Here is a 15,762-nt window from a genome sequence, read left to right as displayed (position 1 = left end):
CAATTAACAGGCAAATTTCACCGGTAAAATTAACCGGTTTAAATGTTATTAACTGGTTAATAACCGGTATTTTTAAAGCAAAAACCTGCCAAATACCGGTTAAAGTGTTTTTATCTCCGGTTGTATCGCACATTTCCACAAAACCGGTAATATGATGTCACCCATCCCACCTCCCATTCTCATCTCCTCTTGTTGTTTTTTTATCACTGGAGCCCCTCTCTCCGCTCGCCGTCCCGGATTCACGTCAGTTTTGTGCAGAAATTATGGGCTTCCGAGCCCGCTGTTGAATCAAAACCGGTCTTTAATCACACCCTCGTGCCGAAGCCACGAAAGGATCAGTCTGAGATGTCACAGCTGCCCGAAAACTTCGGGCCAAACATGCAGGTGGGTGACTCACGTCGTCGAATTGCCGTTTTTGGCCCAAATCGAGTCGTCTGCGTCCTTGCTCCGCTCCATTACCATATTACGCAGGCAGTTGCATAATTTTTATTGTAAAATACGAGCAATGGCGATTGGAGAAAATCGAGATGTGGTAGAATTTTCTGAAATAACGGCTAAAACCGCGCCCTCGAAAATGATTAAAATACTATTTAAATTTTCCTGTTTCAGAAATGCATGGCTAGAGCGTTGTACGACAATATTGCCGAGTCTGCGGACGAATTGGCCTTCAGACGTGGCGACGTCCTCACCGTGCTCGAGCAGAATACTGGAGGAATCGAAGGATGGTGGCTCTGCACCCTGAGAGGACGACAGGTGACTTTCCCTCTTAAATAACCTGATTTTTAAATTATGTAACGTAAATAATTTCTCAGGGTATTTGCCCTGGAAACCGATTAAGGCTGATCGCCGGCGTCCCTGAAGAGTTCTTCGAGGAGTCGTCGTACTTGGGCGAAGAAATCGCCTCCCTGCAGCGAAGGGGAAACAGACGCAGCCTTCAGGTGCAGTCGAACAGAGTCAGCAGCTTCCGTTCAACACAGTGCGGTTTTTAATTGGCCTTTTTAATTGACTGTCGCAGGTTGTTACGCCACAGCGGGTGGGAGACATCTACTTGTACGACCTGCCACCGCACCACACGCAAAATTTGGCCGCATCCGGCAGAAACCACTCGCAGCCTGTCATTTCCGCCTCGGGTTTGTTTTTTATAATTTGCTTGGGATATTAATAAGAAATTAAATCTAAAAATAAAAATCTACAAATGAAAATTGGAGCAACAGAGGCTACACGAATTTAATGGTTTAATTAAAAATGAATGCGGATGAAATCTAGAATTTAATTTTGATTTTCTTCTCAAGCTGTCTTTAAAATATAGTAAACTCATGCAATTTTAAAATCAACCAGTTTCTGCTTCTAAATAATTGTTTCTCTTCGTACTCTCAGGTGAATCTTACGACGTGCCGCGGCCAAGTTTTCAGCACGTGCAGCAGTCCTACGACACGCCTCGTTCGATGTCCTCGGCGTCGTCTTCGCCGCTGCCGCCAGCCGACTGCAGCAGTTACGACGTGCCCCGGCCCCACGCCCCCGTACAGCTCCCGCAGCCGCCTCCGCAACTCCAGCATCAGCAGCAGGCGTACGACGTGCCCCAGCCACGGGGTGCCGTGTCCCCGGCCAGCTCGATCTCGTCGCTGGCGACCAACGACTCGTGCAGCCAGTACGACGTGCCACCTCCGCCCGTGAAGACGCGTTCCTCCGCCACGCCGACTCCGCAACCGGCTAACACAGCTTCTCACGTGATGAATCCTGCGATGCTGCTTTATGACGTGCCGCCGACTGTCACCAAGGACGTCACTACCACGGCCGCCCTGCCGCTCGAACTCACCGCCGCACTGGAAACCCTATCCCGATTAGAGGTAATTTATTTTGTTAATGAGCCATCATGATGTAGATCTATTTTTTCTTTTGAGAGTCTTGTCAATTCATAAAATACGTCAGGGGGCGTTGGGTGGTTTTTGATGAAAAACAGTCGGCAAAGTGCCAAAAGGGGCAGCGGCGTCGGAAAAATCGTGAAAAGTGGCTCCGGGACCGATTTCGGGGTGAGGTGTGGGGTACCCTGAAAAAGATCGCGGTGAGACCTTTCATTCAAGAAAATACAACTTAAAATCCATTTACCCGTTGAATTTTAACAGAAAAAAAACCATTTTCGCGTGTGCGCTTTGCAAGTAGGAAAGCAAAAAACAGAAAAAATCAAATTTAATTTTTTTATGGCCGCGAGAAAGCTTAAAATGTGTATCCAGACCGGAGTTGGACTTAAAAATGTGATGGAGCAGTTTGAAATCCATTTTGGGTCCCCGTATGGAACAGAAACAAATTTTCCATTGGTCCAAACAAAAGACCACGTTTTTCTAACTTCAAAACCCATCTTGTCCTAGGATTTTGATCCGATCGGCTCGTAATTGGTCTCGAAATGCTCCCTGATAAATTCTGCGTTGAATTAAATTTCGATAGGTTGAATTTCTTCCTCCATTTGCGAGAAATAGCGCCCGCAAGCCAAAATTGGTCGAGAAACACGTGAAAAACCAATAAATTCCACTTTAAAATAAAACTTCTTCTTTAACTTTTCTTTAAAATCCCATTAAATGTTCTTAATTCGATATCTATGTAAGGTTGATAGGCGTCATATCTGGAAAAAATCACGTGCGGGGAGAGAATATTTGAAAATTTTTGAACAATTCGAGTTTTTCCAAAAATCGGACCTTTAAAAAATCGCAGAATTTCTAAAAACAGTCCAATTTTTAAAAAATGCACATGGGGGCACGTCCCCAATCAAGGGGCATCGACTGGTACTAGATTCATCGGCCTTTAGTCCACAGGGTCCTGACTGGGCCCTGAAAACCACAATTTTGTAATGTCCAAACCACGTTTTTCGGCCTGTAAAAATCAATAACTCGACTCCTATGGGTCGTAGAGTGAAAAACCAATGTTGATTGGACTCGTGGTAAAATTCTGCTTTGAATGAACCCTAAAGCGGCCCCCGTGAGCCCCCTTCAGCCCAAAAGCCCCAAATTATGCGCTAAAAGTCCCTCTTTCTTCTGTTGTTTTTTTTTTAAATTCACCTACGGGCCAAAGGGTGATTTTCACTTATTAACGCTTCATTTGGCACCGAAAGGCGTCGATGGGCCGAGTTTGACGCCGAAATTCCTGTTTTTGGCAATTTATTTACACAGGAAGATAGGGAAACGCTGCAAGTAGCTTTTCTTAACTCGAAAAAAATATCCATTTTTTAAGGAATTTACAATACTTTTGTCTTTGTTTCAGGCGGAGCTGCAAGCGTCGGCGGGCAAGCTGCTTGGTTTCGTGGCGCCGAACTGGCGGTGCCTGGACAGCTTGGAGCCGCGCGTTCTGGACTTAAAGCTAGCAGCCCACCGGGTACGCACGGCCCTGCAGGACCTTCTGCGCTTCGGCGAAGGCGCGCTGGGCAACGCAATCAACGCGCCGGACAAGGGTCTGGCGCCAAAAATGAACACGCTGATCAGGCACTTAAAGACGTGCGACTCAATCATCACGGCCGCCCTCGAGATGATCGACTGGACGGCAGTATTCCGCGATGACGCCAGCGCAGAGGCGCCTGACGCGCTCGACAAACTGATCGCTGTCGCCAAGGAGCTGCCGGACAACTGCAGGCAGACCTGCAGCTTCATCCAGGGCAACGCGCCCCTCCTGTTCAAGCGAGACGGCCTTGGAGAAGGGCTCGAGGACTACGACTACGTCAACCTCGAGTCCAAGACCAGCCTCGCCAGGCAGCACCTTGAGACCAAGGCCAACCTGCCCCTCGCCCTCAGGGAGCACTACGAGACCCTGGTCAGTATCAAATGTTTTCTTGTTTATATTTTTCTTATTCTATTCTCTTTCTAATTTTATGGCTCTGTGTTAAAACGAAAAGATAACAAAAGGTAACAAATGACAAAAACCTTTTCCCTCCAGGTGTTTTTTATTCAATTTGTTTAAATGTGAGAGAAGCAGACAATTCGTTGTGTTGAATATTAGGAATCTACGTTAAATTTAAATTATTTCAAATAAATTAAGTGATTTTAGAGAAACCATAACTTAAAAAGTTTCCTTTTTGAATTTTTTTCTCTCTTTTAAATTTAATTTCAAGGAAATTAATATTTTGAATGAGCGCTGCTCAACTTTCAGCAGATTGTAACGAGTAATCCAATAACTCTAAGATTAGGAACCTTATTAGCTTAGTTTGCAGAATTAAGTTCAAACCCTGCCCTCCTTGGACACAAAAACTCGTCATTTTCCCTTCTTTTGGAGTGCGAAATCTGACAAAAAGGACAGATTTTTGCCATTTTGTGAAAATCTCATCTCCTTGTGGTTCAGCTATAAAGTAATTAAGGTGTGCTTTGGATTCTTCTCAATCAACCTAATCGAATGAACGCCAAATTGTAGGTCTTTGGTCAGAATTAATTAAATGTCACCAGGGTTTTCTGAATTTTTCAACTTTTAAAACGAAAATCGTATTTTAAAAAATCCGGAAAGCCTTTTACAAACAGCCAAAAGGCACTTTTAAAATTATGTGAAAAAAATCAGAGTTGGTTTCGTTTTGAGAAATTCTCATTAAACACAAATAATTCGAAATCTCTTGTTGAAACCCTCAATTGCACACTGATAGACTCGTCTTGGCCTCTTTTAGAACACGGTAGGGCTTTGAAGAGGCCTAAATTAAAATTTTCTGACCAGTATCGAAGACGAGAGTTTCTCAATAGTGAGGTTAATTTTTTTTATTCTCTTGCAATTTTAATTTTTTCAGCACAGGACTTGAAAAGAGTTTAAATTTACGCACTGCTTTAACCGTTTTTGACTTGCTTTAATAACGCCGCTCTTCAATTTTCCCAACAATATTTATTTCATCTGCAACAAACTCAAGATGAAATTAAAAAATTAAAGAGCTTATTCTATGAGAATTTGAAGCTTGTGTAAAACGACACACCGGAATAGGGTATCATCTCTTATAACTTGCGGGTTCTTGTTACTCCGTTCTATTCATGAATGATGTCATTTTAGTTGGAATTCTCACATTTAAACAAAAATATTGCTGATACTGATATTTCTTCTCTGCTGATACGAAGTTAATTTCTTAAGTCAACCGACCTAAATCTAAATCAAATATAACTGTTGCAATCACCTTCATGAGCTGATAATTTCAAAAATTTGAAAAAACAACTTCATTGACGTCAATATATAATAAAAAAATATAAAATCAAGTTTAGAATGTTGACAATACAACTTCCTGACTATACCATATTGTTTTTTCTGGTGGAGCACTAGTCGAGATTTCGCCAATTTCAAGGCTCATCAATCAGGTTTTTCATTCCACTTTTACTAACGCATCGCCTCTGGTTTTCACCGGTTTGCACAAGATACTTGTCCTCCCCTAGCTGGTTAAGAAAGTTTAGTGGTACCTTTGCCACTGGAGAGAAATCGTGACAAAGGCTTTGCATCCAGATTTAAAAATGTTATGATGTAAATAAGAGTTGTTTCTTTCAAGAATAATTACAATTATCGATTGGGCAATTTTGTTAAATGAATTTTTCCAAGATTTAATGACATTTTCATCAAAATAGCAGCATTTTTGTTTGCTAAAACATATTTAAGAAGAAAATTAACCGGCATTAATCTGCGTTGGTGTTGATCAGAACGGAAAATTAAAATTGGTCTGAAAAGATTACTTTTTTAAATCATAATTTATTTATTTTTAGGGATGCCACAAGTTCAGTTTCAAAAATTTCCTGGAGCTTCAATTGTGCTGCAGCAATTGAATTTCTTTTATCAATATAAACTAATTTCAATGTACTAATTTTTACCGAAATCTCTGAAACGTGAAAATTGAAACTTTTAATGAAGGAAAAGCAGTAAAAAATGCACTTTCCGCTTCGATTTCAGATTCAATCCTGCCACTGTGCATTTTACACGAAATATTTTTTCATTTAACGTGCTGGAAACCAAAATCGGTTTAGCCAATCGCCGTAGAATCGTGAAAAACTATTTGTTTTTAAAAAATAAAATATTTTCCGACGTTTCTACAGCGAATGGCTGGACTGATTTTAGTTTTCAGCACGTCTAAAGAAATAATTCAAGAAGCAAAATGCACAGCTGCCGGATTGAGTCTGAAATTCATTAAAAATCGAAAGAAACCACTGGCGCCATCTGTTGATGGATTCGATCACTATGGGCTTACGCAACTGGTGTATTGCCGTTTAAAAATCTTGCTTTTTAATTGAGTTTAAAATGTCTAAAAATCTTAAATTTTAACTAACTGAAAGACTCCAGTCTTCGTAAATTAACTCAGGACTATGGGAAATAAAACGAAACCTCATAAAATTAAAATTTCAGCATCATGTTAACTTCCTTGTTCTTACAATCTGTAAAAACATTTTTATTTTAATTAAAAAACTCTAATATTCAGTCGATTTTTGTGTGTTATCAGGTGACGACGAAGAACGAGATCGAGGTGCCGAATCTGGACCCGAGCGACAAGCGCGTGCTGTCGTTCTTCGCGGCGCAAGCGGGCAGCCACGCGAGCAACCTGACGATGGCGATCGACGCCTTCCTGCTGACGATCGAGCAGAACCAGCCCCCGGCCTCGTTCCTGGCGCACGGCAAGTTCGTCGTGCTGAGCGCGCACAAACTGGTGTCAATCGGCGACTCGGTGCACCGGCACGTGGGCTGCTCGGTGGTGCGCAGTAAGGTGCTGCAGGCGAGCAACGCGCTCAGCGACGCGCTCGCCAGCGCCGTCAACAAGACCAAGAAGGCCGCCCTCCACTTCCCCTCGGTGGCCGCCGTGCAGGAGATGGTCGACGGCGTCGTCGACATCTCACACCTCGCCAAAGAGCTCAAGGTGCAAATTTCGCAGGCGGCTGCGGCCAATTGAATTTTGAGAAATTCCGTTTTTGAAGAAGAAGAAGAAGAAACAAACGGATTGTTTCAAGTCTAGTTCCGAGTCGAGCGTTGGGGCTGCGTGCTTTTATTGCTTTGTTTCCCCGTAGACATCCGAAGCTGTTGAATTTGTGCTAAATTTTAGAAGAATTTATGTTTCTCGAGTTCTGTTTGCATTGATTAGCAAGTTAATGTGGAATTATAGTTAATTTTTTTATTTTAAATATGATATTACATGAAAAGTTCCCTAAATAACCAATTTTTCGAATTTTACCTGTTACTTTTTTGAGCAAAGGAAACTAATTGCTTCCGGGGTGAGAAAAATTATGAAAATTTAATGGTCAGAAGATAAAAAAAATAATACTTTTGTGTCTTGAATTTTTTTATCTTTTCAAAAGACTAAAAATAATTTTCTGTCGTTTTTGGCGCGATTGGCTGAACTGATTTTGGTTTCCAGAACGTTAAATGAAATCTTTGCACGCTTAAAATGCAAAACATTAGGTTTTCAGTCTGGAATCGCGACTGAAAATAAACGATGGCACCAATTGTTAGCCACTCCGAACATAAAAAAAGTAAATTTCTAATTCTAGCATCACTTTTATCTTCAATCCTGATATTCAGGATGGGCCAGATTTATTCTTTTCTAACTAAAATAAGAGAACCGTTCCAAAAACTTGCAAATCAGTGGCTTAGAACTCGAGAAAATATCGCAAATTCAGCAAATTGAGAAAATTGAAGTTTTATGCATCACGTTATGAGTTAAGATAATTATAGAAAATGATCAGCGATGAAAAGGAACTCACTGTTCCCCATCTGAACGATCGCTGCTGTTTCTAAAATGCTTTCCAACATCCAGTTTTGATTAAAAATGTTATAGTTTTACAACAAAAAGTGAAATTAGTAAATTTTAGTTTTTAAATGTGTACGTTTAAGAGTTTGCACGGCACGCAGTCCTGACAGTTAAAAAGCACCGCTCAAAACCGCGACCACGTATTAATTTGGTCTCAAACTAAATGTTCGGGAGTCCGCGTCCGGACCCCGTGGCTGCTGTACAGTCTGATTAATGCCTACTTCTTAAAACTGTCTTTAATTTTAGTGTTTTTTGCCTTTTTGGCTCATTTCCGAATTTTATTTTTCGACGCGTCTTCCCTTTAATTGCCATATATACACATACATGTTTTGTTTACAACTATCGAGATTCTATTCATTCCACCATATTCATTGTAATTTTAATGTACGCGTATACTGTATACTGCGCTGTCCTGCGGCTTGTTGTTCAACGCATTTTCTCCTCTCGGAGAAATATGCTTACGCTGTAAGGTCACGAAAGAAGCGGAGAATAGTGCACCACCTTAGAAAAAAAATTGTTGTTTCGCATTTCGCACAAATAGAAATAAAAAAATGCTTTGAGTGTGAAAAGACGAGAACCGTGCCATTCCAATATATAAAAGAAAATCTTGCCTACAACGCAGGGTTGCATTTGTTTTGTTTCTTCACCACTGGTTTTTAACGATTTTTACCAATTTCTTGCGCAGGAAATGAATTCATTCCATTTTCCCATGTAAAAACAAGTCTAATTTGTCATGAGCTTGATTAAAAACTATCGAAAACTGAGGAGCTTGCAAGAAACTGGTTAAAATTGATAAAAAAAACCTTTTTTACCACTGCACTGCAATTTTTAAAAAATGCGGGATTTTCGCAACCCTGCTGCAATGGAAATGTTTTATATAAAAAAATTTGATTATTTGGTTGTGATGCTACAATAGTATTTCAGATTGATTTTAACTCGAACGCGTTGTAATCCGAAATAAAGGAAAAAGCTGCGCATATACCCCATTTGAATCTGAACATGTTTTGATATTATTCTGAACACATCCTGCTCTTAATTGGTGTTGGATTCACGCGTCGAAAGCGAGAGTGAAGGATGAGAGAGAGATGCAGATTTGGAGGAAGGGTCGCTCGCTCGCTTTGCTGGATGGACGCGGTCGCGGTGCGGATCGGGTGACCCATTCCTCTCTCGAACACTGCCTGCGACGGATCCTTTTTCGCGCACTCCGTTCCACAACCTATCTAGGAGAGGGAGAACAGCACACACGCTTCTCAAAGAAAATTATCCCATTCCGAAAGCGAAGCCCATTCATTGCGCACACGAGGTAAGAAAAAATCATTTTTGCGTGTGTCTCTCCTTTTTAGGCCGGCTGTCTTTATATTATTTGTCAAATCGAAAACAAACAAAATGATAAAATCCAAATGCGCGCCTTGTCTCATCTCCTTTTGTGCGCGCGCGTCGCACAAAGAGCCGAAAATAAAAATGTCCAGCTGGAATTGCAGTTTTTTCCCGTTTGTTTGTTTTGTTTGGTTGGTTGGTTGGTTGGCATTGAAGTTTTCGCGAAAGAAAATGTTTTTGTTCGAGAGAACGCGTTTGTCATGCTTTGTTTCTCCCCCCTTGCGATTCGAATCTCTCCGAATGCCCCGGAAAATAATGAAAACTCCTCTGGATTAGATGAGAGAACAAATAATCAAATTATAATTTCTTGAGTGTGCTCAAAAAGGTTTATTGACCGGACTTGCTCTGAAAGCGGATGAATAACCTTGACACATAATTGTCCTCTCGCCTTGCGTATTTGCGGATGACTCAAAAACAAATCTCTGCATGTGACCTTGGAAAACGGACAGATTATCCGCCTCTTTACGCGGAATCAGATCGCATTTAAAACGTTTTCAAATTGGTTAACAGACCCTTAAAATTGCGACAGGGAATTTTTTATACGAGAAAATTTATAAAAATCTATAATTTTAATTATGATTGGATGATTGCCTTACAAAACGTCTCATTTAAATTTTATAGATATTTTTTTATTCAGTTTGATTCGAAGGACATCAATTTTTAGTCGAAATAAATTGTTTAAATTACAAATATGAGACACGTTAGTAGCAGAGAGATAATAAATCTTCAATCTATACACCCCTAAATGTATGACATTTATTTGTCTGATGATCATTTTTATACAATTTTGGGAATATTGTTCGTTAATTTTTTCTCGTCGATAAATTAAATTAAAAAACAGATGAACGGAATTAATCAATAAAGATACTGAAATGATTTAAAACAAATTAAAATTAGCCAAAATAGGCATATTAAAGAAAATTAAGTAAGAAACTGCGCTAAAAAATATTTGGTCGATATTTGGACCTAAATATTCGTTCTGAATGAAAATATAGCTCTTAATATCACCGCTGGACTGACTAAGGTTATTAGTGAAAATTTAAGAAAATGCAGCGCAGAGTTTTTAGAAATCAATTTCATATTTTGTCTGTACTTAATTTAACTTAATTTATTTTTTTTATTTTCTGAGATCAACTGGGTCGTGTATTTAATACGTTACTTTAATCTGGATATTTGTTAAGCTTCGCGAAGATTACCGATTTCACTTATTTGAGTAGTTCATAAGGCTGTCCTGAGGTTCTTGTATTTAAAAAGTATTTAATAACAAGTTTTATTGATAATTCATTTTAGTGGGCTTATCTAGATTGAAAAGTGGAGACTAAATTTTAACCTAAACACTAATATAATGAAAAAAGATTTAAATTATTAAAAAAAACAATTTAAATATAAAAAGTAAATTTTTATTAATTAATGTTAGAATATTTTTAAACTTTTCAACATTGTTTTGTTAAATTGTAAATTTTTAGTATGTTTTTTACTTACAAACTCAAACGTTTTAATGCTTTATAGGGCTCTTACTTTTAGCGCGAAGAAAAATAGCAAAATGACATGTTGAGAAACTGGCCTAAAAATTACCACATGATAAGAAAAAAGCCGTCAAAAAGATTCCACTACTGTCTAAAAAATCTCACCCCAGCCATATTAATTTTTCTCTGAATTTAAAAAATGCCCATATACATAAAGCAGGAAAAAACCAATTTGCAACTTTAACTTTATAGCTCGGATGATCGTTTATTATTACTTTGCACTATAAATTATAAATAGTTAATAAAAATATGCCAAAGTTTCGCTACTAGAAAACAAAGTTGATGCGCACTTATCGAAAGTTTCAGAATAGATAATAAATTAAGTTTGGCGTGCACTAATTGCAGAGAGCAAAACGCTGAAGCATGGGCAAAGTTCTTGGAAAAGTGGAGAGCAAGGAGGACATCGCCGCCGTGCTCAACTTCAGCAACAACGAGGAGGCCGTCTACCGGAAGGTCCTGCCGCCGGAAGGTATGCAAATAATTCTATTCTGCTCGCCTCACCTTATTATTAATTTCCCCACTCGCGAGATAAAAAAAATTGCGCCCCATTTTAGTGAAGAGTCAGCTGCGATTTTTGCGCCGCTTTTCGCAATTCTCGCTCGCACGTACATATATAGCCAATTAGATTTCGCAGCGTGCGCAACAGAGCTTCTACTATGTATTGCTGGCAGGCAGCAGCGAGAGCGCTTTATTGATAGATGCGCAGTAATTCAGGAAACCGAGAGACGGCCGCCGCCTTTCCTCTCTATTAATTGGAATGGAAGCGAGCGTGCGAAAATTCAATCGGCCCCCAACCCCAACACACTGTGCATGCACTGCATTTTGCGTGTGCGAATCGATACAACCGCTCACTCATACACTCTCGCGGCCTTTGCAAACACCATTTTCGAAAATTAAATTTGGTTTTAAAATAGCTTGGGAAATTAGAAGCGCAAAAATTAATACAAATTAAATAAATTATTAATTATTATTAAATTATGTATATATTTATTTAATTGATTTTCAAGATTGCGGCTGGATAATCCGTTCAAGTTTCTTTTAATTACCATTATAAAGTAATTCAAAATATTTTATGTCTATAAATTAAATTAGATCAAAACACAATATACATATAAAAGAATATTTGAATAAGATGAAAGAATTTTTTATTAAACATATAATTATAATCAATGTTTGTTAGGGCACGTCCACCTGTGGTTTTTCAAAATCGGGCAATTTTTCGAATTTTAACGAAAATTTTGCGGCCAAATTTACAAAAAAAACACGGTTTTATTTTTGTATTAATTCGACCGTTTGTCCGATCGTCGACTACGACCCTTCACCGGACAGGTCTTTGGCAGGGCTTTGACCTGAGACACTTTGACGACCTTTTTCAGGGTGCCCCGACCTGAGATCTACTCCTATGCCGGGTTTACATGCTTTTTCAATAATTTCAAGCACATTAGGCGATATTAGGCGACGATTTGAGCCTTTCACCGATCTTCCTCAGGTCGCGCGACCTGAGACCCAGACTTTTTTTGCGGTTTTGCCAGCGCCGTTGCTTATATTTGACTATTTTGGTCAATTTCCGCCAAATGAAAGGCTCAATTGCGCTAACTACTTGTTACTTTTAATATTTTTAAAAGTAAATAAGAAGATTTTAACAAGTTGAAAAGGATAAAATCATTTTTCTGGCCAAAGCTTAGATTTAAAATTCTATTGCAAGTAGTTAAATTGGAATTTCTACATAATTTTAAAGAATAAAAATAAATTAAGGATGGAGAGTCATTTTTAAATACGATTTGATTGTTATGATTTGTAAATAATTAGCAAAAAGCATGCAATTTCACCCTTTTAGCTACAATTAATTCAATGAATTTTCAATTGAAAAAGAACTTCATGACTTGGAAAATAAATAACGCAGTCTTTTTTGTCTTCAAATAAAATAAAATGAAATAAACAAAATAGGTCGTAAAATTAGATAAGAAACCCAACGTTTTTCATATTTAGAAACATTTTTGAGGCTTTAATTTAGGAGAAAAGGAAAACACGACACCAATAAAAATTTTTTGCCCATATTTTTTCAATTTGAAAGCATTTTTGAGTTCGGAAATTTATTCCATTTAGATTATGGTTTCAAACTGCTCAGAAAAAATCGTTTCTCCTTCATCCAATCAACTAATTTTACTCTATAAAAATAAATTGCAGAATTTTTATCTAAATTAAAAAATTTCTGCAGAGAAATCGGAGCGAATCATGATCAAAATCAGCGGCCCATCGAGCAACGCAATCTCGTGCTCGTCGTCCTGCTCGAGCAGCGCGTCGTCCACGGGGAGCAGCCCTCCGAAGCGGATCAAACGCATCAGTCCGATCGTGCCGGGCGCCTCCAACGAGAACAACGTCATGGTGGCCAGGCTGAGGCGCATCATCAAGGAGCTGACCGCGCTGCAGGCGTCCGTCCACCTGCGCATCGGGCTCCAGCTCAGGGACAACGACCTCGCCACCTGGGAGGTCGAGATGTACCACGTTGATTCCGACTCGGAACTCTGCCAGGTGAGGGAAATTAAGTTGCGAGAGAAAATTATAAAAACTCCTAATTTAAATATATTATAACATTTTTTACTGTTCATCCTCTTCATTAATTTAATTTTTATTTTTGTGACTTGATTAAATTTAATTGAAATCATGTTAAATTAGCAAAGTCGTTATTAGATCCATGTAGTTTAGACAAATATGTCAATTTTTTTAAAATGTTAAAAAACATTACAGCCTTATATTAATAACCAAACGAAAACTGTTAAAAATGCTGGGATATCCTGGTGGATAACTTATAGAACTAAATGATGGCAACTGAATCAAATTATTGAGTTTCAAGAGAAGTTTATGTCAAGTATTTGATGCAGAGATCATGAATAAAAAATCGTCAGTAAAATTAATTTTGTTTTTAATAAAAAATTGACCAGTTGCATAAACCTTTAGTTATTAAAGCCGCCAACAGATAGCGCAACCACAGACTTTCTTAAAAATTTTGTTTTAAGCGATTTTAAGGCATTTTCGCTGCGATTTCAGACTCAATCTAGCTATTTTGAATTCTTCAATTAATTTTCTTTTTTTGACGCCCTGAAAACCAAAATCGGTTCAGCCATTCGTCGTAGAAACGTTGGAAAAGATTTTTTTATTTCAAAAAATAGTTTTTCACGATTCTACGGCGATTGGCTGAACCGATTTTGGTTTTCAGCACGTCAAAAAATAGCAAATTAATTTAAGAATGCACAGTAGCTAGATTGAGTCTGAAATCGCAGCGGAAGTGCCTTAAAATCGAAAGTCTACGGTGGCGCCATCTGTTGGCGGCTTCGAACACTTAGGGTTTATGCAACTAGTGAATTAAACCACAAATAATTTTGAAGGAAAAATTCCATTATTTTTAATTTGCATTAGTTTTTGTGTGATTTTAATATTTAATTTCATCTTGATGAGACTTGAATAATTTATTTAAAACTATAATAATTAAATATAAGATACAAACGCACCTATGTTCTTTTGAATAATTTTCTTAACTCCAAATCACAAAGTTGATTTCTGCGTTAACAATCTATCGTTCAATTAACAAAAAATATATGCGATAAATAAACTGTTTAAAAATTTATATTTCAAGTATATTTTTAAATAAGGAAATTGTGGCTTTTCTCAAAAATTTTTGTCTTTTCCAGCAAATGTACCTGATGGGCATGGACCACTTGCTGCTGGAACTGTGTTTCACGAGTGAATTCCCGTACTCGCCGCCGACCCTGAAAGTGCTGTGCCCTGAGCTGCATGACCCGAGCCACGAGCTGATCAAGCGCGGCGGCGGCGTCGACATGCAGCGACTGGCGCCCGGCTGGACCAGCTACACTTCCGTCGAGTCGCTCTTCATGCAGTTCGAGGTGCTGCTCGCCAAACTCAGGGTCGAGCTGAAAAGGTCGCCTTCCTGATCCAGCATTGCGTGGCAAGAGAGTATATTTATAGAAGATTTACTCTTACGGAAGGCATTTGCTCCTTCTGAACGGAGCAAAAGACGCGCGTGCTCTTTGCTTGATTAAATTTATAATAAATATTTTTGCTTGATTATTTTGGCCAAGCAGAGAACAGGGGAGATGGTTTGTATCTCTCTGCCATAACATCGGGTATTTGATAGTTCAAACTAGTTAGATTTAAGTAAGTGTAGAATTTTGTTATCCAAACAACACTGGCGTGGTTATGAATCAAATTTAAATAATTTAATTTGAAGAAACAAATTTGCAAGGGCTTTGAAGCTCCAACCGTTTTTCCTCACCATTGATTTTTATTTAATATATTGGAAACACAAAAATAAGTTTTCCAGACCTTCCTGCGCACATAAGAATTATAAATCTTTACGATTAGGCCAAATGGGCTATTTATAAAATACTTTGTTCAATTAAACAAAAGAAAAACTCGACAATTTTCACTAAGTGACGGATGTTCTCTATCTATCGTAAATTGCCGATTTTTATTTAAATCTTTTGGTAAATCTTTGGTAAAAATATGAGACACTTTTGAATATCATTTTTTAAATTTCCAAGTTTTTATACAAAAGAAGAAATTAGTATAAAAATGATTTAATATTTAAAAAAGCATCTTTTCGAATTAAAATGAAAAAATTATTTGGTGTTAAATCGCATACAAATTTTGTTAATTAAAACCTCTTGCCAGATCTGCAGACAAATATAGAGGCAGGAAATTCGTTTTCTTCCTGCAAAAAAATATTAATGTGGATCTCCTTCAGGAATAAATATTTAGTGCCATAAAATGACGATGATTGTGTTATATAATGAGGAATAAAATATACTTTCTTATTTTAATTAATGATTTAATGAGTTTTTGTACATGAAACATTTTCCCCTCTTTCATCAGGTGTTTTTTTTTCAAATTATGAATTTTTAGACAGTGAGGTCATCTAGAAAGGTGCATCATTGTGGGATGGTGCGAGGGCGAGATGAGAGTCAGCTTGCTCGCAGCAATTCTCATGCAGTCGTATAATATTCATTCTGCGCGTATGTACTGCTTTCGCAAAAATCAATGAATTCATTGAAAAAAATGTGCGCATGTGCAACACGCCCACACGTGCAGAGGCGAGCGAGAGAAAGAGCGAGGGTG

General features: G+C 38.4%; 2 protein-coding genes across 3 annotated transcripts; both read left to right on the top strand.

Annotated features, from left to right (window-relative positions):
• The first annotated feature begins 170 nt into the window (after positions 1-170).
• p130CAS (Serine_rich_CAS and FAT-like_CAS_C domain-containing protein p130CAS) lies at positions 171-8,724 on the top strand. Of its 2 annotated transcripts, none has more exons than XM_065481601.1 (7): positions 171-384; positions 610-753; positions 813-938; positions 1,016-1,130; positions 1,378-1,847; positions 3,253-3,795; positions 6,428-8,724. In XM_065481601.1, the coding sequence occupies exons 1-7, from the start codon at positions 346-348 to the stop codon at positions 6,869-6,871; spliced, it is 1,881 nt and encodes a 626-aa protein (XP_065337673.1). In that variant the 5' UTR covers positions 171-345; the 3' UTR covers positions 6,872-8,724. The 2 variants fall into 2 exon arrangements, with proteins under 2 accessions (XP_065337673.1, XP_065337671.1); XM_065481599.1 differs by having other exon boundaries at positions 813-953.
• Positions 8,725-8,849: 125 nt separating this feature from the next.
• Positions 8,850-15,471, top strand: LOC135938086 (ubiquitin-conjugating enzyme E2Q-like protein 1). The gene is made up of 4 exons (XM_065481602.1): positions 8,850-9,029; positions 10,975-11,098; positions 12,848-13,161; positions 14,319-15,471. Exons 2-4 carry the CDS (start codon positions 10,993-10,995, stop codon positions 14,577-14,579), a joined length of 681 nt encoding a protein of 226 aa, XP_065337674.1. The 5' UTR covers positions 8,850-9,029; positions 10,975-10,992; the 3' UTR covers positions 14,580-15,471.
• Positions 15,472-15,762: the final 291 nt, after the last annotated feature.

Source organism: Cloeon dipterum, chromosome 2, assembly GCF_949628265.1.
Source record: "Cloeon dipterum chromosome 2, ieCloDipt1.1, whole genome shotgun sequence".
NCBI lineage: Eukaryota > Metazoa > Arthropoda > Insecta > Ephemeroptera > Baetidae > Cloeon > Cloeon dipterum.
The sequence above is the reverse complement of the archived record's forward strand: the minus strand, read 5'-3'. Positions and strand labels throughout refer to the sequence as shown.

Excerpts from the sequence above, each read along its gene's own strand:
- LOC135938086 (XM_065481602.1), top strand. The coding sequence starts at position 10,993 with ATGGGCAAAGTTCTTGGAAAAGTGGAGAGCAAGGAGGACATCGCCGCC. Across the intron at positions 11,099-12,847 it reads GAAGGTCCTGCCGCCGGAAG|AGAAATCGGAGCGAATCATG; the intron begins GTATGCAAATAA and ends AAATTTCTGCAG. Across the intron at positions 13,162-14,318 it reads CCGACTCGGAACTCTGCCAG|CAAATGTACCTGATGGGCAT; the intron begins GTGAGGGAAATT and ends TGTCTTTTCCAG.
- p130CAS (XM_065481599.1), top strand. The coding sequence starts at position 346 with ATGTCACAGCTGCCCGAAAACTTCGGGCCAAACATGCAG. Across the intron at positions 1,131-1,377 it reads GCCTGTCATTTCCGCCTCGG|GTGAATCTTACGACGTGCCG; the intron begins GTTTGTTTTTTA and ends TCGTACTCTCAG. Across the intron at positions 3,796-6,427 it reads GGGAGCACTACGAGACCCTG|GTGACGACGAAGAACGAGAT; the intron begins GTCAGTATCAAA and ends GTGTGTTATCAG.